General features: G+C 44.1%; 1 protein-coding gene across 1 annotated transcript in view; it reads left to right on the plus strand.

Moving 5' to 3' along the window:
• Positions 1-24,927, plus strand: part of PPIC (peptidylprolyl isomerase C) — a 38,911-nt gene extending 13,984 nt beyond the window's left edge. The window contains exons 2-5 of the mRNA XM_083151584.1: positions 5,956-6,069; positions 19,138-19,231; positions 19,663-19,847; positions 24,731-24,927. Coding sequence (XP_083007710.1) covers positions 5,956-6,069; positions 19,138-19,231; positions 19,663-19,847; positions 24,731-24,865 — 528 coding nt within the window. The 3' untranslated portion in view covers positions 24,866-24,927. The remainder of the gene's footprint in view (positions 1-5,955; positions 6,070-19,137; positions 19,232-19,662; positions 19,848-24,730) is intronic.
• Positions 24,928-26,822: the final 1,895 nt, after the last annotated feature.

A 26,822-nucleotide genomic window follows, 5' to 3' on the forward strand; every position in this document is an offset into this window, starting at 1 on the left:
ACAATCAAGGTTATAAAAAGCAGGACAGACCCAGGTTTTCATTCAGGCCCCTAGGGCTCAGGGTGTCTAAGGTGAAGATCCACCTGCTTTCTAGTTGAAGTAGTCTAAGGGACCTATTACCCCCTCTTTTCAATGGGGGCACATGGTCGATAATGCGGTAGCGAAGCGTGGCTAGATTGTGCCTGGCTTCAACAAAATGTCTCGCCACCGGTTGTTCGCTAACACCTGTAGCAAGGGCTGTTTTTATGGACCAACGATGGGCTGCCGCTCTTTCCTTGAACATTCTCTCAGTTTTGCCCACATAGTGATTACCACATGGGCAACTGATCAAATATACAACGAATTTAGTTTCGCAGCTTACCCTATGATGCATTTTGTACTTTTTCCCCGAATATGGGTGAAAAAATGTATCTCCCTGTACCATGTAGTTACATGTGATGCACCCACTGCACCTATAGCAGCCCATTTTGGCCGCACCCCAAAATGTGATGTTTTGTTTGGGGGGAGGAAAGCAGATGTCATTTTTTACCACATAATCACGGATGCTTTTTCCTCTGGTGTACGAGTGCATGAGGGATTTATTTTTAAACACAGGTAATGCAGGATCGGTGGTAAGAAGTGGCCAATGTTTTTTGGCTATTTTACTCATTGAGGGGCTGTTCGGTTGAAATGAGTTAACCCAGATGATTTTGTCATCTGTGTTTTTAGCTGACAGCACGGACGGAGCGGTAATGTATAAATGTTTTGTATTTTTGTGTACACATTGTTCTTCCTTGCACCTTGATAAAGGGGCTGCTACAGCCCAGAAACGTCGGTATTCTACCAGTGTGTGGACATTCGTGATTTGGAGTGCCGCCATCCCCCAGAAACATATATACAGCAGCCATTGTGCTGCATATCGGAGGGCACCCAGTTCTTTCCTTCAACAAGCTTTGCCAGCATTTGCAGTTGCCACAGTTGGAGTGCCGCCCATCACCGTATGCATAAAGATTTGTGGACATCCTTGGTTCTCAAGTCAGGTCGGGCACCCAGAGGCTATATTATTGGACTTGCCGGAGTCCAGAGGAAGCGACCGTGCACGGTGATTGGGTCATTTTTTGTTTTGTCTGCACAAACAGTGGTGTGTACGTCGACAGGAGCAGCGAGTCGACTTATTTGTCATAAACAGGCATTCGGATACTGTGTGCAATATGGAGCCTTGTCCAGTGGAGCCATCAGCAGAGTCTTCCTCGCAGTCACGAGTAGAGTTGACCCTGGGCTCTATTTTTAGTTATTCGGATTCAGACTACGACAGGCTTTTGTTCAAAGAAGACGCCGTGTCGACAACTGCAGCGCCAGATCATTTACAACTTTATCACCAATGGCTTAATTTAAAGCGCAGAGAAACTGACTATTATTTTCATGGCATTACTCTTTCTGATTACATACGCGAAAAGAAAATCCCGCGGGGATTTCGTGTGAAAAATGTGCCTACGATCGGCCGCTACAATATTGCTTTTTGCAAAACATGGACGTCAATATTGAACAAATGTTCTTTCGATCTCATGGTCGCAGTCATAGAGGAGGCGAAAAGGGAACTTGATTGTGTACGGGTGAAACTGGTGGAATTTGAAAATCTCCATAAAGAGTCTCTGTCAGCTGTTCAAACACCTAATTGGTTGGAAAGATTGTCCACACAAATGGATAAATATAAGAAAGATCTACAGATGTTTAAACTCAATAAAAAAGAGAGAGTAAATCTGGACTACGAGAAACACCAGGTGTACCCCTGGTTAACAGGTGGTGATCCCCCAACCCGATTTGGCAAGAGACGTCAAGGTCCCAGATTTAATCGCAAGATATGGGACACAGACTCATCAAGAGATGAGTTTTCATCCACCAGTGAAGCAGAAGGCCAGGGAACTGACTCTGGTCGTCCCCCTTTAGGTGCTCGCCCCAAGCACACAGCAGCCCACGGTACCGTGAGTACACGAGGAGGGGGGGCCAAAACAAGAGAACCAAGAGTCAAAACCAGAACCCAGCCATCCAGACATCCAAAGAAATAATATTTAATTTGTCTTCCAGAAAATTGACGGACATAGAAACATCTGTATTATCTAAAGGGTTAAATTATGTTCCGACTACAAGAACGGACCCATTTAATATTAAAGTGGAACAATTTAAGTTACAGAGACAACTCAAGATCCGCGAATTCTTTCAAGACAAAAACGATAAGGCTAATACATCCAGCCCAATCGATAAATACCCTAAAGCACTAAAAAAGAAATCCAAGTTCGATCCCCCCTCGTTTAATCCGTCGATTAAGACATTTTCAAGATTAATAGAGCAGGACACTACCAGATTGTTGAAAACTACCACGCCAGTGAGATCCAACCTTACCAAGGACGAATGGTCAGCCCTTAAAAGTCTGCAAGAAGATACATCTATCACGATTCGTGGAGCAGACAAAGGTGGAGGCATAGCTGTATTAAACACCTCAGAATATGTGGCTGAAATCAACCAACAATTATCGGACACTGACACTTACCGCCCTTTACCAGGAGATCCCACAACAAGCTATAAAACAGAATTAGACCGCATTTTAGATCAAGCTGTGGTAGATGGACTTATTGATGTTCCTACTAGAAAAGCACTAGAAGTTGAGTTTCCTATCACCCCTGTTTTATACTCTATCCCAAAGCTCCATAAAAACCCAGTGAAACCCCCGGGCAGACCTATCATCTCTGCCCGGGGCTCTCTCTACCAGGCCATTTCTATTTTTTTGGATCATTTTTTACAGCCATGTGTTAAAGGTGATGTGAATTATTTACAAGATACCACACATCTGCTACTCAAACTCAAAGATTTGGGCGAAGTACCTAATGATTGCACCCTTAGCACTATAGATGTCACAAGCTTATACACGTGCATTCCGCACGATGCGGGCTTGGAGGCAGTTAAAGCTTTAATAGTGGATAACCCACTTTATACTGGCCCTGATGTAAAGTTATTTTTATGTTTACTTGAGCTAACACTCAAAAGAAATTATTTCAAATTTAATGGAAAATTTTTCCTACAACAGCGTGGATGCGCGATGGGGTCCTCAGTGGCCCCGTCGTTTGCTAATTCATATATGTTCATCATTGAACAATCCTTGTTCACCAAAAATCCAGCTACCAGGGGGTCTCTATTGCTGTACACACGGTATATAGACGACCTCCTGATATTTTGGACAGGAGACAGTGCTGTACTGTCATCATTGATTGAAGATCACAATAAGACCAATTCGCCCATCAAGTTTACATACAGCATGGACAAGCAATCCATACACTATCTGGATGTGAACATCAGTTTGTCTATGGGCAATATTGTGACCTCATTATATAGTAAACCAACCGATAGAAACAACATCTTATCATTTTCTAGTTTCCATCCTACCTCATTGAAAATGGGACTCCCATATTCCCAGATGCTCCGGGCCCGGAGAATCATTAGTAATCAAAGGGAATTAGAAGACTGTCTAATCAACATGTCTATCAAATTTGCGGAAAGAGGATACGATGAGGCCCTCCTCAGAGATACCAGGAATAAAATTCTAAATACTTCCAGAGAAGAGGCCTTCATTCCCAAACAGTCAGCTAAAAACACAGATGACAAAATCATCTGGGTTAACTCATTTCAACCGAACAGCCCCTCAATGAGTAAAATAGCCAAAAAACATTGGCCACTTCTTACCACCGATCCTGCATTACCTGTGTTTAAAAATAAATCCCTCATGCACTCGTACACCAGAGGAAAAAGCATCCGTGATTATGTGGTAAAAAATGACATCTGCTTTCCTCCCCCCAAACAAAACATCACATTTTGGGGTGCGGCCAAAATGGGCTGCTATAGGTGCAGTGGGTGCATCACATGTAACTACATGGTACAGGGAGATACATTTTTTCACCCATATTCGGGGAAAAAGTACAAAATGCATCATAGGGTAAGCTGCGAAACTAAATTCGTTGTATATTTGATCAGTTGCCCATGTGGTAATCACTATGTGGGCAAAACTGAGAGAATGTTCAAGGAAAGAGCGGCAGCCCATCGTTGGTCCATAAAAACAGCCCTTGCTACAGGTGTTAGCGAACAACCGGTGGCGAGACATTTTGTTGAAGCCAGGCACAATCTAGCCACGCTTCGCTACCGCATTATCGACCATGTGCCCCCATTGAAAAGAGGGGGTAATAGGTCCCTTAGACTACTTCAACTAGAAAGCAGGTGGATCTTCACCTTAGACACCCTGAGCCCTAGGGGCCTGAATGAAAACCTGGGTCTGTCCTGCTTTTTATAACCTTGATTGTGTCATTAATCAAACAATTTTGATACTCCCTCCCAGTTCACAGTCTAGAGTACCTACCTGTAACACAGTAATAAAGTCACAGCGTGACAACAAGGGAGACACCTAAGTCCGCCAATTAACAGTGTTATACAAACACTGTAGTTTTGAGTTTGAACACGGCTCCTATATGACATAGCACTTAGTTTAAAAAAATTTTTTTATGGTGTATTATTGTCTTTTAATTGTCACTTATTATTGTCTTAACTTTGCAATTGTCCTTTTCAGCTTGCGGATAGCCCAGCCGGCAGCCGTACATTCAGTTGTTTGGGTGGTTGCTGGGCAACGCTACAGCACGGCGCTTCCCTCCGTGCGATCCGTAGCGTCAACCAGCGGGTGACGTCAGCATCAGACGCCAGCGCGGGAGACGGCGGGCAGCACGGACGGAGCGGTAATGTATAAATGTTTTGTATTTTTGTGTACACATTGTTCTTCCTTGCACCTTGATAAAGGGGCTGCTACAGCCCAGAAACGTCGGTATTCTACCAGTGTGTGGACATTCGTGATTTGGAGTGCCGCCATCCCCCAGAAACATATATACAGCAGCCATTGTGCTGCATATCGGAGGGCACCCAGTTCTTTCCTTCAACAAGCTTTGCCAGCATTTGCAGTTGCCACAGTTGGAGTGCCGCCCATCACCGTATATATATATATATATATATATATATTGAGTAATTAGAGGCTGGCACACCATTGCAAAAATAGAAAAATATTTTTATAGTGAAAAACTGAAGAAGGTATCCAACAACTTGCAGTGGAGCTTTACAGAATACAAGCAATACTTATCAGCCATTAGAAAGCATCAGAGAAAACGAATCCGCTGTAAGTCAGCCATGCTCAACAGCTGTTTCGGCGTGGGGGTGTTGCCGTCGTCGTCAGTGCTCCTGCTTTCTAATGGCTGATAAGTATTGCTTGTATTCTGTAAAGCTCCACTGCAAGTTGTTGGATACCTTCTTCAGTTTTTCACTATAAAAATATTTTTCTATTTTTGCAATGGTGTGCCAGCCTCTAATTACTCAATATAACATTTATTAAATGGACTGTGCACCTGCCTTTTTTAAAAAGACCTCAGAAGTGTGTGGATTGCTAACACCAAGATTATATATATATATACAGTATACACATACATATACTGTATAGATGATAAGCTGCAAAAATGGAATGAAAAGTCCCCTAAGAGAGAGATTTTTGAATGACTATAAGGATAAATATCTAACAAGCTTAAAATTAAATGTATGTATATTCTTGTTCATAATGTTAAATATGATTTGGATAAAGAGAGAGTGTCTATATTTCAGTAAATCCACCTTAATCAGTCACCCTGAGCTGCTTTCATTCATGTACTGTCAGTGCTAATCGTGCACTCTGTGGGTCACACCGCAAGGACTGCACATAGGCTGACCTTTACAGTATTTCTTGTTAGACCTCTGCTCATTATGTACATGGTGTCACATTCACTAACATCGTAAGAACACAACTTCATCGGCTTTTCATGTAGACGTGAGGAATGCTTCAGTACTCATGTTTGTGTGAAACATTTCTTCATAGACTGTGGCTGTGTCAGTACTATGTTACATTATTCTTCTGTTTTGCAGGTTTTTTTCGATATAAAGATTGGAGAAAGAAATGCTGGGCGCATTGTTATTGGTTTGTTTGGAAAAATTGTTCCAAAAACTGTGAAAAATTTTATTGCACTGGCAACTGGAGAAGTAAGTATGTTATACAGCCGAAGGTGTATTCAGGGGGGAAGGGGGCTAAAGATTCCTTAGTTACACGGCTTTCAGTCATACCTTTGTTCCTTGGAGGCACTAGTCTGACAAATTGCTACTAGATTTCAACATTAGTTAGCAAAGTGTTTTACTTAGAACATTTTTGTTACCAGAATCTTCTGAAAATGTAGGTGTGAAGTAGGCCATTTCCATTGGATGCATGCCTTCATATTGAAGAAGTAAATTTGAAATCCCCTCAGACTAAGGCAGCACCATGCTGGGAGCTACTCCTGAGAAACTTATCCGGGTATAGAGGTTGCTGTCTGGAGTCCAGGGGTCTAAACCTTGGAAAACTTAATATACAAAGTGCTTTGCACCAATGTATCCATAATATTAATTGGATTGGTGCCAGAAACTAGAAAGAAGTTAACCTGCAATTCGTTCTTCTTTAAAGATAAGTGCACCTAGATCAGGCATGTCCAAACTATGGCCCTCCAGCTGTTGTGAAACAATGCATGCTGGGATGTGTAGTTTCACAACAGCTGGAGGGCCATAGTCGGACATGCCTGACCTAGGTTATCTCAGGTGCAGTAAATTGTCAGCCTGCTCTATATTAATAATATCCCATTCTAGCAAACTGTAGAGACGACTGAACAATTGGACCCATTCAGACCGATTCCTACAGGACCGAAATTGCCCACTGTCTTATGTTATTAGTAATGGGCATGCACATTGTCCACAATGCACAGCTGCGAGCCCCTTAGGGAAATTTCTGTGTTTGCAAAGCGCTCAGAGCCTGAGTGACGGGGTTGGCGTATCGGGGTGGATCCCCGGTGTTTCTTTGGCGTGCCCGCAAAAACAGCCGACGTGTCCAATAAAAAGTTAGGAGTGCACAACACAATGCAAGCATGCTTATGCCTGTTAAGGGCGGGCGCATGATATCGGTGCCCGCCTGGAATCCCCTATTTGCCTCACTGCCGCTGAGTAAGTCCTGGGCTCATCGGCAGCTGTGGGTAGTAGGGAGAAGAGGAGAAATCATTTGATGGTAAGTTCACATCAAATGATCTTTCCTCTGAGCGGGTGTACAACAACTTGCAGAATAGATTAATTTACATGCCCATACCCCTAACCAGAGCGGCCTCTCAGGATCTAAGGATATCATGGCCTGCCTAGTAGATTTATCTTGAACAAAAGATGTTAATGTTTCCTGAACAAAAAACGTAAGGATTAAGATTCAATAAATGATTCTCTTCTAAGTTACAACATTACTTATGCTGTGCGATGCAGTACATGAACTCCAAGCAGAAAGTAAGAAAGGAGGGGGAAGGGCAATGATATTTACCAGGGTCCTTCTCCTCTGTACGGACTTGTCCATGTTATCTCGCCCTGAGGAGCTCCCCATATACCCTTGTGTGAACTACTGAAAGGAATTTTGTTAATGAACCTGTCGATCCCATGAAGAGAAGTGACATATTCTGTGTATGGGGAATAAGAGCTCCAACTAATAATGTCTTCCATTTTTCTTCCACTGTATTTGCAATGTATACCTCCTTATTGTGGTTTACCATTATGATTTCCCATCATTTCTATCTTTGTAACTTTTAGGCTGTGAGTTAAGTAGCCTTATCGCAAAGTAGGCCAGATGCAGGGCACCCAAAGTGAGGCCGAGGCTATCCCAATCAAAGGCTATCCCAATCAAATAACTCTAATTATTATTAGGCATTTATTTCTATCATCTTACATTCTAAAGTACTCTATTTGAGATTAGTATAAGCAAGGCTATGTATTAGTCTGTTGCTCAGTGTTCTCTTTATAGAGATGTTAGGAGAGTAGTTCTTCTCTCACCAGATAAGCAGCCAGGGTTGCAGAAATTTAAAGTCAAACATTTTATTCCCATAGTTAAGAAATGTGTTCTGCAGTGAGACATTAGTATTTAACCCCTTCATGACAGAGCCAGTTTGTGCCTTCATGACAGAGCCCTTTTTTTCAAATCTGACATGTCTCACTTAAGTGGGGATAACTTTTTTTTGCTTTTACTTATCCCAGTGATTTTGAGATTGTTTTCTCGTGACACATTGTACTTCAAGTTAGTGGTAAATTTGGGTCGATACAGTCTGTGTTTTTTTGTGAAAAATACCAAAATATCGTGAAAAAATGGAAAATTTAGCAATATGCAAAATGTCACATTTTCTGCTTGTGAGACAAATAATCATACCACTCAAAATAGTTAATAACTAACAAAGACCATATGTCTACTTTATGTTGCAATCATTATTTCAACTTCCTTTTAATTTTTTTGGACACTAGGAGGCTTCAAATATGACTAGCAAATTCTCAAATTTTCAAGAAAATTTCAAACACTGATTTTTTTAGGGACCAGTTCAGTTCTGATGTGACTTTGAGGGACTTGTATGTGAGACACCCCCATAAATGATGCCATTTCAAAAACTGCACCCCTCACAGTATTCAAAACAGCATTTTGGAAGTTTGTTAACCCTTTAGGTGTTTCACAGGAATTAAAACAAAGTGTAGGTGAAATTTCAAAATTTCATTTTTTTTTCGGATTTTCAATTTTAAAAGGGATTTTTGTAAGAACTTACCGTTCGAATCCCTTTCTCTGATATGGTCCTGGTGACACAGCTTCACATTGGGATGTAGGAGGGTCCGCAGGAGCCAGGCACCTATCCTAAAGCTTTTGGAGGGTAGGCTCCTCCCCTACTGCATCCCAGATTCCTCAGTTCAATCTTTCAAAGCCACTGGAATACATTAACTCAGTACAACGCCTGCACATATCATATGCACAATTTTAAATTTAACTTTTCAACCAATTATAACATGAAACATCATGAACACTGGCATACTTACTGAGCGTAAGGGAGGGATCGCTGTGTCACCAGGACCATATCAGAGAAAGGGATTCGAACGGTAAGTTCTTACAAAAATCCCTTTTTCTCTTTCAATGGTCCTGGTGACACAGCTTCACATTGGGACGTTCCAGAGCCGGTCCTTTTGGGTGGGTACGCTCAGGTCTGCAGTTCTCATCACTGCTCGCCCGAATGATGCGTCCACCGACGCGAACTCATGGAACCTATTGAATTTGGCAAAAGTATGAACAGATGACCAAATGGCAGCCCTGCAAACCTGCTCAGCTGTTGCCCCAAGTCGAACCGCCCAAGAGGTGGTAACCGACCTGGTGGTATGCGCATTAATCCTGGCCGGTACAGGCCTACCAACTTTAGCATATGCAAACGCAATACCAGAGCGCAACCACCTAGCAATGGTCTGCTTAGAAGCAGCCCAACCAATTTTGTGTATGTCATACAAAACCAGTAAAGTATCAGTCCTTCTGACACTCTTAACTCTGTCCACCTAAACGCGCAAGACGCGCACAACATCCAAATTCCTCAATTTGTCCCTTTTCCTAGAACCCTCTGGGGGTTGAAACACAGGCAGAACCATCTCCTGATTTAGATGAAAAGCAGAGACTACTTTTGGTAAAAATCTTGGGGTACTGTCCGAAAGACAGCCCTATCATCATGACATATAAGGGAGGTAGACTTGTAGAACAAAGCTCCCAACTCCAATACTCTTTTTGCTGACGCCACCGCCAACAAAATACCAGCTTCCCTGTAAGGAAACTAAGGTCAGCCAACCTTAACGGCTCAAAAGGCGCCTTTTTAAGGTACTCCAGAACCAGAGATAATTCCCCTGGCGCTACTGGTTGCTTGTAGGGAGGGTTCAATAGAGAAAACCCCCTGCAGGAAGGTCTGACTTCCAGTATTAATGCAACCCTTCTTCGGAAAGAAATTGACAAGGCCGAGATATGTACTTTGAGTTACTGAAGGCTTAACCCAGAGGAAAGTCCATTCTGTAAAAAACTCCAACAATTTTAGCCACTTTAAATCGGGATGTGTGTGATTTCTATCTTTCACACCATCGAATATAGGTCTTCCAGACCCTATAATAATTTTCAGAAGACTCTCTGGCTTTAATGATCGTGTTAACCACCACCTCTGAGAATCCTATATTCCTCAAAATGGCGGTTTCAACTGCCAGGCCATCAAAATTAATCAAGCTGAATCCAGATAGTTAAACGGTCCTTGTCTTAGACGGTCTGACCTCAGAGGTAGACGCCATGAGTCCACAGAGAATTTCTGAAGCCTCGAGTACTAGGACCTCCTTGGCCAATCTGGGGCCACTAAAATTACTGGAATTGTCAGGGCCTGTATCTTTTTCAACACTCTTGCCAGCATTGGAACTGGTGGAAAAACATAAAGAGAATTCCCCTCCCAGGGGATAGACATGGCATCCACCGCTTCTGCCAGTGGATCCCTCATCCTGGCATAAAACCTGGGTACCTGATGGATGAATCTGGATGCCATCAGGTCCCCCTCCAAGGTTCCCCACCTCCATGTAATCTGGTGGAATACTTGTGGGTTCAGGCTCCATTTCCCTTCCATCAGCTCCTTCCTGCTCAGGAAGTCGGCCTCTATATTCTCCATTCCTGGTATAAATATTGCTGATAATGCTGGAACATTCTGTTCCGCCCACAAGAAGATTCGGGACACCTCCCACATAGCCAGCTTGCTGCGTATGCCTCCCTAGTGGTTCAGATAAGCCACAGCTGTGGCGTTGTCAGTCTGAATCCTTAAAGGGAGCCTCTGCAACCTGTCTCCCGCTAGAGAAAACACTTTCCACACAGCTCTCAGTTTCAAGATACTGATCGGTAAGGCAGATTCCTATGGAGTCCACAAACTCTGCAGACGCAGGTCCAAGACTACTGCCCCCCCAGCCCCTGAGACTGGCGTCGGTAGTGACTACCAGCCAGCTCCAGGACTGCAGTGACCAACCCCACTGAAGGGAGTCCACGTCTGTCCACCATTTCAGGGAGGCTCGAGTTTCCGAAGACAGCACTATCTGTTCAGATTTCATGGTCTGTGTGATTCCTGACCAAGCCTTCAAAATATTTTCACTGGAACACCCGAGAGTGGAACCTGGCAAACTGCCGCGTCTCGAAAGACGCCACCATCTTCCCCAGCAGCTTGAGGCACCTCCATACTGATGTGCTCCGAGAGCTGAGAATCTCCTGGACTAAGGCAACCAGATCCCTGGCCTTTGCCTCCAGTAAAAATACCCGATGTAGATGGGTAACCCGAATGACCCCCAAGAATTGGAGTCTCTGTGACGGCACCAACTGAGACTTTTGTAAGTTTAAAAACAAGCCGTGAGCCTGCCAAAAACCCAATGGCTTTTGCCAAGTGACTCTTCAACATGTCTGCTGACTCCGCTCTGAACAGCAGGTCGTCCAAATATGGGATCACGGTGTTTCCCCTCAGTCGAAGCACAGCCGCCATTACAGACATTATCTTGGTGAATACCCTTGGCGCTGAGGCCAGGCCGAAGTGCAACGCCTGGAATTGCAAGTGTATGGTCTCCTATCTCAATAGGGCCTGATGTCCTGGGTGAACAGGAACATGAAGGTACGCGTCCTGGACATCCATGAACGCCAAAAATTCTCCCTGGTCCAGGCTTCACAGCACTGACCATAGAGACTCCATTTTTAAATGGTCTACCCACAAATGGATAATTAACGACTTTAAATTGAGAATCGGTCTGAAAGACCCGTCTGGTTTGGACACCCGACACAGTGGAATAAAAGCCTTCTTTCCATTCCGCTCTGGGGACCGGGATTACCACACCCTTCTCTAAAAAAGAATGAGCCGCTCCCAAGGGAGCTGTACGGAGCCGAGCCCCTTTTGGTATTGGCGTGGGAATGAATCTTCTTGGAAGAAGACCCTTGAAGGGAGTTCTGTAACCCTGGGTTGTAATTTCTAACACCCAAGAATCCCGGTCTAACAATGCCCATGCGTCTTTGAACAGTGTCAGATGTCCCCCCATCTAGACCACCGCCGGGCAAAACCCTTGGCAGTCATGCAGATGGTTTGTCCTCTTCTTTGTGTTTTGGTTTCTTATTTTTGAAAGGAACCAAATTTAGACATTAGGACCTTTCCCCTGAAGGGCTGCCCTCAGAAAGACGCACCTCCTCTAAGGGAGGGCCGCAAGGCTGGCCTGAAAGCAGAAACCTTGATGTCTGCTTGGCTGCAGGGACTGGCAGGAAACTACTTTTGCCACCTGTGGCCTGCTTAATAACCTCTTCCAGTTCAGAAGCAAATAACAGCTTTCCTTTAAAAGCTATTGTCTCTAAGGCTTTCTTAGACACATTATCTGCCTCCCAAGCCTTAAGCCAGAGGACTCTCCTGTCATTTACAGACACTGTGGAAACTCTGGCAGCCATTTTGAGAGCTTCCTCTCAGACTTCAATACATGCTCTGCAGCCGTTTTTAAGCTTCTCTGCAAGCAATAACACACAAGGGTCAACGTGTAAAATAGTGCACAAATTTCTGGCCCACACGATCCTGGCCTTAGAGACCCAGGCTGAAATCATCAGAGGGCGTAGGTTGTATCCCACCCCTTAAAATAATGCTTTGAGGTTACCCTCCAGCTTTTAGTCTGCGGGGTCCTTAAACGCTGCTACCCCTAGTACTGGTAGCACAGTGGCTCCACCTGAGGTCTTGATACACGTGTCACAGAAGCATCTACCACTGGGACTTTTTTCCAGAGGTCAGCATGCGCCTCAGGCATGGGGTACAGGCTTAGAAATCTTTTAAGTATCTGAAGCCTTTTATCAGGGGTTTTTTAGGCCCCTTTGCAGGGAGATATCAGAATCTTTATGCTGTCTCATAAAAAACAACCTTTGCAGGAGTTTATCCTTCACAGACAAATTTAATGCCTGTTTAACAGCAGTAATAAAATCCTCTACCCCTGAGGCTGAGGACTCTTCAGAAATATCACCCTGGTTTGGTTCTGTGTAGTCTCCTACCTCATCAGCAGCTAATAATGGCCCTGAATAAGACCTTTTAGGTGTCCCCACAGAATAACCATAAAACTTGTGCAACAAGTAATTTAAACCTGCTGATTCCCATAGCAGTATCCTGCATGATTCAGTAATAAATCAGGATCTGTCTGGGTCCGAGGCACAGAGCTAGGGACTGCTGAGAGAATGGCAATGGTCTATGGAAGTTACCAGCCATCACTCTGCCTGTCCAGTAATGCACCAAAGCATTTTCAGACCTGCCTAGGGCTTGGCCCATGCAAGTTCCGATGTACTACCCTCTGGAGTTCACTCCCCATGGGTTTCACAGCAGCGCATATAAATACATAAGCCCCCCTCAGGGACAATTCTCAGTGTACAACCACTGCAAGCGCTCAATGCATTTAAGGCTCCCTCCCCCAAGACCACAGGCTGTTGCTCAGACCTGATGTTCTCAATTAACACAGTCCCAGCATTAAATGTACAAACATTATATACAGAACCAATATACTCAGTTCACTTAGCTTTCTGTAGTCTTCAGAATGGGGAAAGCGATGCCCAGGAAATCCAATCACTCTGTCAGGATCTGTAAGCCAGCTCAGCTCCGCTGCAAGCGTTCTGAATGGCGCCAAAACAGAGTGAGGGAAGGGATCAAGTCCCTGCTGCTGCGGGGTCTGTGACTTTTGGCGCCAACTACCCCCAGACAGCCGCTCCCATTGTAGGATCTCCTTGTTCCAGTATCTCCCCCTCAGCTGGGGACCACTCGGAACATGCCTGTAACAACACTGCTGTCCTCTCGTGTCAGGAGCTCAGTGTGTAAGCTCCGCATAAAATGGCCGCCGCCATCACGGAGCGCCTGTCCCCCATGATCCCCACCTAGCGTGAAGCCGGTTTCAGAGCGCTCCGGAGCCCAGGCAGCTTCTTAAAAGAAGCTGTAAGCGCTGCACAGGGAGGCCAGACAGCGTCTCCCATGTGCACAGTGAGCTGACAGGACGCGCTTCTGTCAGCTCCTGCTGCGCTAGCAGTGTGAAGATTCACTAATGAGAATCCTCACACTGTGCCTACCTAGCTAGTGTAAAAGTTAATAAAATAATAAAAACCCTAACTAGCTCTACTCCTTCGGCTGCTCCGGCAGCCCTTTAGAATAGCACCCACTCCAGTGGGCACCTAACACGAACTGAGGAATCTGGGATGCAGTAGGGGAGGAGCCTACCCTCCAAAAGCTTTAGGATAGGTGCCTGGCTCCTGCGGACCCTCCTACATCCCAATGTGAAGCTGTGTCACCAGGACCATTGAAAGAGAAATACATTTTTCTAAGGAACACAGTACATTTTACTAGAGAAATGTGACTAAAAATTGATTCCCCCAATTCTTTGGTTTTCATAAATATCCTATATGTGGCCCTAGTGTGCACGGTGACCAAACCACAGGCTTCATAATAGAAGGAGCACCTACTTGATTTTGGAGACTCCTTTTTATGAGATTATTTTTTAGGCACCATGTAGGTTTCTAGGCACCATAAGATGCTAAAAGTTAGGAACCCCCCCACAAGTGACCCCATTTTGCAAACTACACCCCTCAGGGAATTCATCTAGGGGTATAGTGTACATTTCAAACCCCCAGGGGTTTCACCAATTGTGGTACAACTGGGCAGTGAAAATGAAAAAAAATAATTTTTCATTTTCACAGCTCAGTTGTATCAAAATTGGTGAAACCCCGGGGGGTTTGAAATGTACTCTATACCCCTAGATGAATTCCCTGAGGGGTGTAGTTTGCAAAATGGGGTCACTTGTGGGGGGGTTCCACTGTATGGGTGTTTCGGGGGTCATTCAACCAGAATCTGTGCTGCAAAATCCAAAAATCACTCCTTCCCTTCTGAGTCCTGCCATGCACCCAACTGGTATTTTTTGGTCACATGTGAGGCATTGCCGTACCCGGGAGAAATTGGGGCACAGATTTTGGGGTGCTTTGTCTCCTTCATTCCTTGTGAAAATGAAAAATTTTGAGCCAGATCTGCATTTTTGTGTAAAAAAATTTAATTTTTTACACAAAAATGCAGTTCTGGCTCAAAATTTTTAATTTTCACAAGGAATGAAGGAGACAAAGCACCCCAAAATCTGTGCCCCAATTTCTCCCGGGTACGGCAATGCCTCACATGTGACCAAAAAATACCAGTTGGGTGCATGGCAGGACTCAGAAGGGAAGGAGTGATTTTTGGTGGTGGAATGAATGGCGGGTGCTATGTCGCATTAGCAAGACCCCCGAAGCACCAATACAGTGGAACCCCCCCACAAGTGACCCCATTTTGGTCACCAGCTTTGGGAGGGGGGCTGGCGCTGCGGCTGGCGGGGGGGTGGGAGGGGTGCTGGCGCTGCGGCAGCCGGGTGGGAGGGGGGGGGGGCTGGCGATCGTTGGTGATCGGTGCGGTATACGCACACACACACACACACACATATATATATATATGTGTGTATATATATATATATATATATATATACATATATATACACACACATATATATATATATATATATATATATATATATATATGTGTGTGTATATATATATATACACACATTTGCACATTATTTTTTATTTTATTTTATTTTTCACTTTTCCAGCAGCAGCATGATGCTGCTGCTGCTGCTGCGGGGGGGAGGGGGGAGGAGGGGAGCGCAGCGTGCGCTCCGGACGTAGCGGTGGAGCCGCTGGAGCTGCTGCTGCTGCCGGGTGAGTGCCCGGCGGGTGGGAGGGGGGTGCTGCCGCTCGGTGGTGATCGGTGCTGCACCGATCACCACCGTTTTCTGTGTTACCGAGCGGCTTAGCCGCCGGTAACACAGGAAACGCTGTGATTGACTGTTCAGATTTGAACAGCCAATCACAGCGATCGCCGACCGGGGGGGGCACCCCTGCCCCCCCTGGGCGACGAGGGGGGATGTCTGCTGTCAGGGACAGCAGACATCTCCTAACTGTCACCGCGTCTATAGACGCAGTGACAGTTAGAATCCATGACGTACATGTACGTCAAATGTCGGGAAGTACTTCCCGACCATGACGTACATGTACGTCAAATGTCGTGAAGGGGTTAAAGAAATATTTTATTATATAATCCTGAGGAATGTCTGTCCAGCGCAAGCGCAGCAGAACATAGGGCACTTGTGCAGTCACTGCTGACCACTACAGCAGGCTACTGAGACATTTGTTAGCCTTTCCCTCCCCTTGCCCCATGCATCCTGCTCCATCATCTTACAGGGGGACTGGGCTGAAGCATTGACCTATGACAGGGGAGCCAACTCCAGTCCTCGAGAGCTACCAACAGTTAACGTTTTCCAGGTCTCCTCACAGATTCACAAGTGAAGTAATTAGCTCCACCTGTGGATCATTTAAAATGTGTTAGTCAGTAATGAGTGCACCTGTGTACCTGCGAGTTGAGAGGGAAAACGTGAACTGTTGGTAGCTCTCGAGGACTGAAGTTGGCTACAGGCTTCATTGCGCTCCCCACGCTGTGCAGTCGGGATTCCGACTGTCGGGGTATTATACCACACCCACTGACCTACGGTGTGTTTTACAGGGGTGGATTCAGGATAATTTTACATAGAATGCATTTCAGCTGAAGCAATAAGAACCTCTGCGAATAGTCCAATCCATACAACATGTAATAGGTGCTCAATGGCACACGTTATGATCCATACTCATGGCAAAACTATGGGGTGAATTTACTAAGATGGGAGATCTGTTGAAGATGGGATGTTGCCCATAGCAAACATTCGGATTCTACTTATTTATTTAGCACCTTCTAGAACAGGCATGTCCAAACTATGGCCCTCCAGCTGTTATGAAACTACAAGTCCCATCATGTCTTGCCACAGTTTTGGGTACTTGTGTATTATCACAGCGCCCACTACGGCATTTGTGTAGTGGGCTATTCAGGGTAGTGAATCGCATCGCATGCCATTATTGTATGGCATGCGATGAGATTATTGTATGTAATGTATTGACTGTGAATACTCAGTGAATACATTAAAAAGATAGGATGCAATAAAAAAAAATCACATCCCATCGCTTCGCATGCCATAATTGTATGGCATGCGATGCGATTTTTTATTGCATCTTATCTTTTTAATGTATTCACTGAGTATTCACAGTCAATACATTACATACAATAATCTCATCGCATCGCATGCCATTATAGTATGGCATGCGATGCGATTTTTTTAGCGCACCCTATATTTTTAATGGTCTATACCACTAAATGACATATAATGTCATTTAGTTTGGCTCCCCTCCCCCCTACTATCCACGTCACCCCCCTCCCGCCCACTATCCACGTCATCCCGAAGCGCGGCGAGGAGTTGATTTTATACAGTGTGGCGAGCGTGGCGAGCCCCGCGAGGGGACGCGTAATACATTATACGCGTGCGCTTGCCACGCTTTGGGCTCGGTGGCTCGCTGCGTTCGCCACACTATAGAAAATCAACTCCACGCCAACGTGGATAGTGAGGGTATGAAAAGGTTGGAGGACGCGTTCCGCCACCACTTGCGGGGCTCGCTGCACTCGCCACGCTTCGGGCTGACGTGGATAGTGATGCGGTTTTTAGGACACATTCACACCTTCAATATCATTCTCCTGACACAGTAACGACAACGCATTTTAAAGATTAACTGTAGAAATTTTGTAATATGAAAATTCTGAATAAGCATAATGATTAAAGTGATGACAAATTAATTTACAAGAATAAGAACAAATGTATGATTAAAAAAAACATTAAAACCTAGATAATACAAAGAAAATGCACATTAAATGAGTGTCAGTGCATGGAGGATCCTTTCAAATGGCTTCTCTCCTGCCAAGCACTTTCTCCAGAGAAATCCCTCCAAGTAGGACTGGAGATGGTGCCGTGCAGCCCCCCATTGGCGCTTGTTTCGCCATTTGCAGTCGCCCCAAAGGCGTTCAATTGTCTGGGTGTGTGCGCCGGTATCCGGGTCAACAAAGTTGTAATGGTGGTTGACGCGGGCATGCGTATAACCAGCCTGCTCCAATTGGGCCGAACTATACCCTCGCCAACAGTCAGACATAATTGTTGTGCCCGGCTCAATATTCTCTGTAATCACATCCATCAGAGTTGCTGCATCCCGGGTTGCTACTTGGGCAAGGAAGCACAGGCCACTTTCACGACAGATCCCTCCAAAGACCCATTGTTGGGGCAATACCCAGACAACATTGTATTTTCTTTTTACATACAGGGTCTATAAATTTGCAAGGTGGATTTTACTCTGGTGGGGCGTGTACCCAAACGATGGCTGCTGCGAATACGCTGCTGTGCGATCAGGTCTAAATTACCCGCATTGCGTGTGACCGAGGGCAGATAAATTAAGCCTGGTGAAGAGATAAGGTGTCTGGTGATAACGCAGCAGCCAGTCAGCCCCTAACTGTAATTGTTCAGACCCAGCATGTAACTTGACTGTTAGGTGCTGATTGGCTGGTGTATAATCACTTCACCAGGCTTAATAAATCTGCCCCTGAGTCTGTACACGGAGCAGAACAGAACTTGTATTCTGTGTAAATAAGTGCTACATTCTATTACTTCTTAAATTGGTTCAGAGACTCATTCACACACAATATACAAGTGTTACATATCAATCATAATCAGCAGAGTCTTCTCGTGTGTGCGAGACTGCGTTGCAACTAGGAACCATTTGCAGCAATAAATATACCCCAAAAATGTCCGACACTAGAATATTCTCACATGACCTGGCGTGCCAAAAGGGGCTGTTTGGCGTGACTGCTGAAAAGATGTATGAGAACACATCTGTAAGCTGCATCACAATAAGGACCTGGGTGTAAATCCATCTAGGTGGTGTCATTTTACACTTTAGCACAACAGTGTAGCACTGCAGGAGGCAGATTTAGGAGAGGGGCGCATCCTAGCTCACCCCTACATGTAATTCTTAAAATATGTGTTCTACATGGTAAAGCAGCTAGCGCAGTGTGTGTCCTCAGAGTGTGCCCCTATAGATTGTAAGCTTGCAGCAAGTACTGGTGAATATAAGCCGCATAGTAGATTATGTCAGTAAATGTTTGACCCATGGGAAATGAGAAAGAATGTTAATGAATCACATCACTAATTAGCCAGCCATACATGTAATTATAGGGCCCCCTATATACAATGTTTACACTTTGTTTCCTTTCAATTCAGAAAGGTTTTGGCTATAAAGGCAGCAAGTTTCACAGAGTTATCAAAGACTTTATGATCCAAGGAGGAGATTTCACAGCTGGAGATGGGACAGGAGGTAAATGTGATCCTATTGGTGGTAATACAGACGTCACATGATATTCCCTTTTTCAGCACATATCTACATCTGACCTGTATTAAGCTATAGTCAACAGTATCCAACCTTTTCTAATCAGGAACATATTTATTACCCAGTAGGCCGGTATCCTTCACTCTCAGGAGACTATCACAGCATTCATAATGATGTCTGTTGGAGACTGGTACAATGGGGGAAATTTACTAAGATGGGAGTTCTATTTCACATGGGATGTTGCTATGGGCAACCAATGAAAATCTACTTATTTATTTAGCACATTCTAGAAGATAATATACAGTATCTGATTAGTTGCCGATAGCAACATCCCTTCTGAAATAGAACTCACATCTTGGTAAATTTCCCCCAATGTGAATGTATTATGAGGATGATGATAGTTGCTATTTGTGTTGCAGGTAAGAGTATCTATGGAGAACAGTTTCCTGATGAGAACTTTAAAATCAAGCACTATGGCATTGGTTGGGTGAGCATGGCAAACTCAGGACCGGATACTAACGGGTCACAGTTCTTCATCTCCACAACTCGCCCCTTATGGCTAAATGGAAAGCATGTTGTGTTTGGAAAAGTGCTGGAGGGCATGGTAAGTACTGACAGCAGCATTCCTATATTTGCCTAGCAGCACACCGTAGGAAGAATCTGTATTAGAGCATGGGTCCCGCACATGCACAATGAAAGCTGAGATCTATTGGCCAGACATGCATCTGCACAGTATAGAAGAGAGGCTTCCGTTGGCGCTCTAGAACTGAGCTATGACCTTTACCTAGATTTTGCTAATCTGCCCCTGCTGAATTCTCATGACTTTTTTTAGAAGGGTATTATATTATTTCATGCAATACTTATGTAATATACTGAAAACAATTGCTTGTACGTGTTCACACACAGGGGTAACAATCTCACAAGTCATGTGACAAAAGCAACATCATTACTCATTATGTAAAATCATTTATACAGAAAAATCTTCAAGTCATTGCATAGTCACATACATAAACATCTGCTAAGCATGAGGGTTTAAGGCAGGCATCCCTGACAACAGTCCTCAAGGCACACCAACGGTGCTGGTTTTAGTGATATCCTGGCTTCAGCACAGATGGTTAAATCAAAATAACTCAGGAACTAATTAAGTCACCTGTGCTAAAGCCTGGATATCACTAAAAAGTGGAAAGTGGAATTTATGGGGAAATTTAGATCATACCAACTGCACTGCAGCATGGCTAATATATCTGCATACACATCCTCCTTCCAACTGCAGGAGAAGTCATTTATAACTAGTAAGGGTTCCGGACGCGGTCCCGACAGTCATTTACCCAACGTCGGGATCCCAACTGTCAAAACGCGACAGACGGGTGCCCGACGGCCACCCGCTATTTTCCCTCGTGCCCGCAAGGGGCTTTGTTGCACTCACCATGCTGTCTGAGTCTGGGCAGTCAGTCTATTGTCTGTCGGAACCCTATAAACACACCCAACTATGCGCGATGTGATGAACTCTGCTTTTAGTACTCGATTGCATAGCATCTAGTACAAAAAGCATACACTGTGCTACAGCACCGCGCTTTTTGTACTAAATACAATGCAATTTAGTACTAAAAGCACGGGCCGCACATACTTTATGTGCTGTACGATGGGATGTGCACAGGAGCACGCATCTCACCGCACTGCCCTGTCGTACCGTGTATGTGCACCTTAAGCAAAGAGGCTTACAAAGTACACGTCAAAAGGTCCAAAACATGTCAATGAAAATACATGATGCTCAGCTATAGCTTTAAAATAATGCACACTGCCCCATTGTGTGATATGCCTCACAAAAAATGATTAAATTACAACAACATCCACAAATAATTTGCAAGGTAAAATAGATGATTGCCAGATGTCTTGACAAAAAGGCATGTACAGTAGGAGCAAGTGTCATCTTTGCTCCTTTGGCCATGGCTAGCCATGGCTATTCTATTGTTCTCAGCTGCAATACGTATTGTATTGCAGCTGAGAACAATAGAATAGCCATGGCTAGCCATGACCAAAGGAGCAAAGATGAAACTTGCTCCTACTGTAGGTCTATAAAGATGAAGGCTCCAGAACCTCTTGCTGGGCCCAGAGATTGCAAGGTTCTGACAGTCTTTCCATTGCAATCGCTGATCGTATTCCTGTCATCTGCTGCAAACGCATTTCGAGAAACTCTTTCTGCATGAAGGCCCTGAAAGTTAGAATTCATGACTGTAATGAGGCAAGTATTACAGCTCAGAAAGAGAAAGTACTGTACCAACCAATCAGCTTCTTCCATTTTACAGACTACGTAAAAGAAGACCTGACTAGCTGTCAGTTTAGTAAATCTCCCATACAGTTTCTTGTTTTATTAGACAGTTGTTTACTCATGCTAATTATATATGTAACCATCACTTAATTACAAATCACATACATTTTGTTTTACCATAGTTTTTTTCCCCAACACAGAACATTTCCTTACCATCTACTGTGAAGTTATTTATCACTTAGGCTTTCATGGGTATTTTATCCTGCAGGTGTCCCACCTCTGACACGTGCTTCCTCAGGTGTTGCATGCCATGGCTAATAAGTGGGAGATCTGAGAACACCTCGTCAACTCATTCCCCCCAGGGTGTCCAGTAATGAATTCCACTCACGGAGTGAATATCTTCTGTAGTGAAGCCAGTGAGGGAGAAGGAGCAGAAGTTATTTCATACTTTACCTAGAGACTCGTCCTCTATGTTTATTCCATCTTGCTGCCATCTTACTCTGAACCTGGGATAGTTTCACAATTGTAGCTGCCTCAAATTTACGGATTGTTGTGGCTTGATGGTGTTACTAAAGCCAGCTGCTGGGGACTAAGAAGAGAATAAGAACACACCAGACAAGTGGCCTATGTAACTGGGACTGCATACATTCAACTGAAAGCTGCTACATTTCCTACAATGAGAATATATTTCACAGACATGATACCACTACTCTCCTAAGGATTATTGTAGCATCTAGACATGTTAAAAAAGGGAAATATATATATATATATATTATACCCTGTACTGTAAATTATAAGTCAATAAGTAGACTATAATATATTTATAGAACAGGAGAATTGTCTTGCAGCACACAGTCCATCCTTCATAAGTGTATAATGTCCATGTCTAACCATTGATGAGCTTTGCTTGTGGCACTGTGGCTGGCTGCATGAGTTGCTGTTGAAGACCACTGTTTATACTGAATTACAGAATAAAATAACTGAATTTGAAATTTAGGTTACCCTGCAGGCTTAATCAGTACTGCGCTACTGAGACGCAAGTGCCTCTACACAACTCATCAGCCAGTACTCGGTCTGGGTTGTTTCCTCTGTGATGGAGACCACCTTCTGTTGAAACACTATTTAACCTATCTGCCTATACAGGTCAGATGGTAGTTCAGCGTTTCACTGTTAGAAACACGTTTCATAGAGAATTCATAAACACCTTACATTCCAAATTACTTCTCTTTAGGCACTCATTTTTCTAATGGTTTCCGCCAAGTAAATGAAAAAGTAAAAATATATACTGTATCGCTAATCATGATATGGAATATTGTTAAGGTTCCACAACCAAAGGGAAAAAAAACTCTGAACAGGTTAATGGTCCTATTTTCTTAATCATATCTGGTCCACCCTTTACCTTTCTGTCTGACTAGTGCAGGACATATTGAAAATCGTGGGGGCTAGTCCCGACATGATCACACACAAAGCCCTAGGTCAGTATTACTGGCTCAATTGCATCATAGGAAAAAAATATGTATAAAAAAAACCTGCAAATGGTGGCTGTGAGATGACTAAAAATCAGTATTCACTAATATTTATTTACAAGCCATTTGTGATGGGTTGGTGGGAAAATCATAGACAGTTAATCCTAGCTTTGCTTAACAACTTTGGTGCTTCCGGGCAGGCCACTGTAATGAAAAGGTGCGCCAGTGGTGACTCCAGTAATGAACCACTGGCGCACCGCCACCCCCCCCCCCCCGGTTGACGATCCTCCCCCATTCCTGATCCTCCTCTTCGCCGATTGGGGAGGTTGGTCACCCAAACACACAAATGCCCTTACATGCAACCCCCCCTCCCCCAAGCGGCTCCGAACTTCTACACGCGGCCGCAAACAGCTGAAGCCGGCAGCAGCTCCAGGGGATTAGGGGCTGGTGCAGAAGGCACCGGCTGCCCCTTCAGTGGTGAGTATTTTCAACTTAGACATTTTTTATTTCTGTAGAATAAAATACAGTGAGCAACATAAGAACTATACCAGAGATTTTTTTTTATTTTAACCGACTTTGCGTAATGAAAAAACAAAACAAAAAAACTTTCAGAACTAGAATACTGTTTCATGGTAATAGGCCAATGTTTTAAGTTGCAGATGCATGTTGTCTACTCAGGTGGCCACATATATACAGTACCTTCTTTAGTCTTACACAGTAGTTCACAAAAAACCTTAAACTTGTTTTTTTAATAAACTTTGAAGAAAAAAAAAAACCCCTAACAAAACCTTGCATTTGATTATCATAATTCATGCATGAAAAAATGAGGTACTTGTGTATTATCACGGCTCCCGTTAAGTAGTTAACGTAGTATTCTATTCAGCATAGTAGAATCGCATTGAGGGGTCGCGGAAAACTTGACGTGTATTCCGCGTCCCCTCGCGGGACTTGCTGCGCTCATCACACTTCATAAAATCAACTCCACGCCGATGTGGATAGTGGGGGTATGAACAGACAGGCTCCGTGATAATACACAAGTACCAAAAAATGTATATGTATTTGTAATTTAGGTACTTGTTTCCTAGCACGTCGCCACCGATTTTGATTGTATCCATCGGGTCGGAAAAATCGGGTCAATCGCATCGCATGCCAACCAAATCGCATGCGATGCGATCGACGCGGTCGACCCGATTTTTACATTGGAATCAATGTAAAATGGTCCCTGAGACCCGATTTTACATTGATTTCAATGTAAAAAGCCCCAAAACCCCCCATTTTAATACTAAACCCCCCTCATGTTTCAAATGCCCCCCTCCATTGTTAACGCCACCCCACTATTGACGCCAACCCGAAGCGTGGCGAGCGCAGCGGTACGCGTCCTCCGACCTTTTTCATACCCCTACTATCCACGTTGGCGTGGAGTTGATTGTATACAGTGTGGGGAGCGCAGCGAGCCACCGCGCCCGAAGCGTGGCGAGCGCAGCGAGCCCCGCGGACACCTTCACAGGTATCCGCATCCCCTCACGGCCCCTTATTTAGGGGCCGCGATGGACGCGATCAACCCGATTTTGTCTTTCACCGGCAAATTAGCTGGTGATTGACACAAAATCGGGTCCATCGCGTTGATTGTATGCCTTAAGTGCCTTAAACTTAAGGCATACAATCAACAAGATGGGCGCCGTGCTAGGAAACAAGTACCGTAATTTATTTCTAGTGATAATCTGTATATTTTATCTTCCTTTCATTCAATAGGCTGTGGTGCACTCCATAGAGCTCCAAGAGACAGATGACAAAGATCGGCCACGGCAAGACTGCGTTATAGTAAACAGTGGACAGAAAATTGTAAAGGAACCATTTGTGGTTGAAGTGGATGATTGGCAAAATTAGAAGATAATTATTCATATACTATTTTTTTAGTGAATTGTCAATAAATGTAAATATGTTGATCAGACCTTGTTACTTGTACATCAATATAAAAAAAGTCAAAAGACAGATGCACAGACTTAAATTGGAGTGTATGGGTTGGCTGTGGTGAGTGCAGTGATAAATGCACAACGAAGCAATAGGAATGTCTGAACGGCAAATCAATTTTCAGTGGCAGAAAATAAGGTAATAGAAAACATATATTAATCAAGATCAATTATATTCAACAGCTCTTCAACATCAGTAGATCCTAGTTAAGTAAGTTGACTGTTGAGAGTGCCCTGAGTCCTGTTGGAGAATTATAAAAATATATTACTATACTAATTATCAAATTATTACAATTAGTATAGTCCACACCTGCATTAAAGTACTTCAGTGCTCCATGTTCTGTTGGCTGATCTGCCATTTCGGAACAATCACCGACATCACTCAGTGGGGGTTGATTCACAAGGCTGTGAATTTGCAGCCTTTCAAGTCCACCAAGCCCCACCCAGCAAATGCTGCCCCCACGCAGCGTGTGTTCCAAAGCACAGGCTGCGAATGGATGTTTAACAAACATCCATTCGCATGCTGTGGGGAACACCCATATCTTTCGATGGTCTCCGACCATCGAAAGATGTGGAAGGTGCACGCTTATAAAATTGACTTGCATATGCATGCACGCTGGGATGGAAATGGGCGGGCAGCTGACATCCGGTGATGTCAGCTGCCTGCCCCCCGCACCCGAGTCACGGCCTCATTACCATGAGAACGCCCAGCATCCCCCATGAAACGCTAGGCGTTACCATATGGTAATGGGGCCGCTCGGTGCCCCACGCCCCTCTCCCGCTATGTTGGGTGCGTGCAGCCGGCGAACAGACCTGAATAAGGTCCAGTGTGTACAGGTGATTGCATGAGACGGACACTAGGGTTGATGTCCTGCACATCAAACATAACCATAATGCTGGTGACCTTGTTTATGCTAATGAAGGACAGAACACGATCGGTCTTTCATTAAAATTGTTCTGATGTGTATGGGCAGTCCCTACCCAAGGGCATTCTTTCCAGTGTCAGAACTAATGCCCTACACTCCAGTGTTTACCCAGCTTTAAGTCTGCAATAATCACATTGGCAACTAATCACATTTTCTGACTTGCATTAGACAGCTCATTGCAGATTGGTTGGTTCATTTTTAATTTAGTCATGCATTTTTGAGTAATGTTAATAACCTTGGGGAAACCCCTAAGTTTCAGAGACCTTGTCAGCCATCGATGGCCCTGATCGTTTTATCACCATATCAGAGACGATAGGTGAGTGTGATGGCGCTACACCAGTTTAAACATGGAGGGTTTGAATACTTATCTCAAACAGTGGTCGTAGTTCTTTTTTTCTTGCTATGTCTTTCCTCAATGTGTTCTTGTTCAATATGTGGAGACAAAAAGGGGGGACCGGAGAATATATGTTTTTTAGAGAAGATTCTCCAAACAAAAAAGTATCGTTTGTCCCAGAGAAAATAATGTGCCTACCTCACTTACATGACATTGTAGTGAGGTAAAACCTATCTGGGTTTCTTTAATTTTAATTTGACAGGCGATTATTATTCTCCGTTATTGGTGTACCTTACTCACATGTCAAATTAAAATTAAAGAAACCCAGATAGGTTTTACCTCACTACAATGTCATGTAAGTGAGGTAGGAACATCGTTTTCTCTGGGACAAATGATACTTTTTTGTTTGGAGAATCTTCTCTAAAACATGTATTTTCCTTTTCCCCTTTTTGTTTCCACATATTGAATGGGAACACACTGAGGAAAAACATAGCAAGAAAAGAAGAACCACGACCACAGTTTGAGATAAGTATTCAAACCCTGTTTAAACTGGTGTAGCGCCATCACACTCTTCTATGCTATTTTGACCAATTTTTGGGGGGACTTAAAGGACT

Source organism: Crinia signifera, chromosome 1 (assembly GCF_055691185.1).
Source record: "Crinia signifera chromosome 1, ASM5569118v1, whole genome shotgun sequence".
In the NCBI taxonomy this organism is placed as follows: Eukaryota; Metazoa; Chordata; class Amphibia; order Anura; family Myobatrachidae; genus Crinia; species Crinia signifera.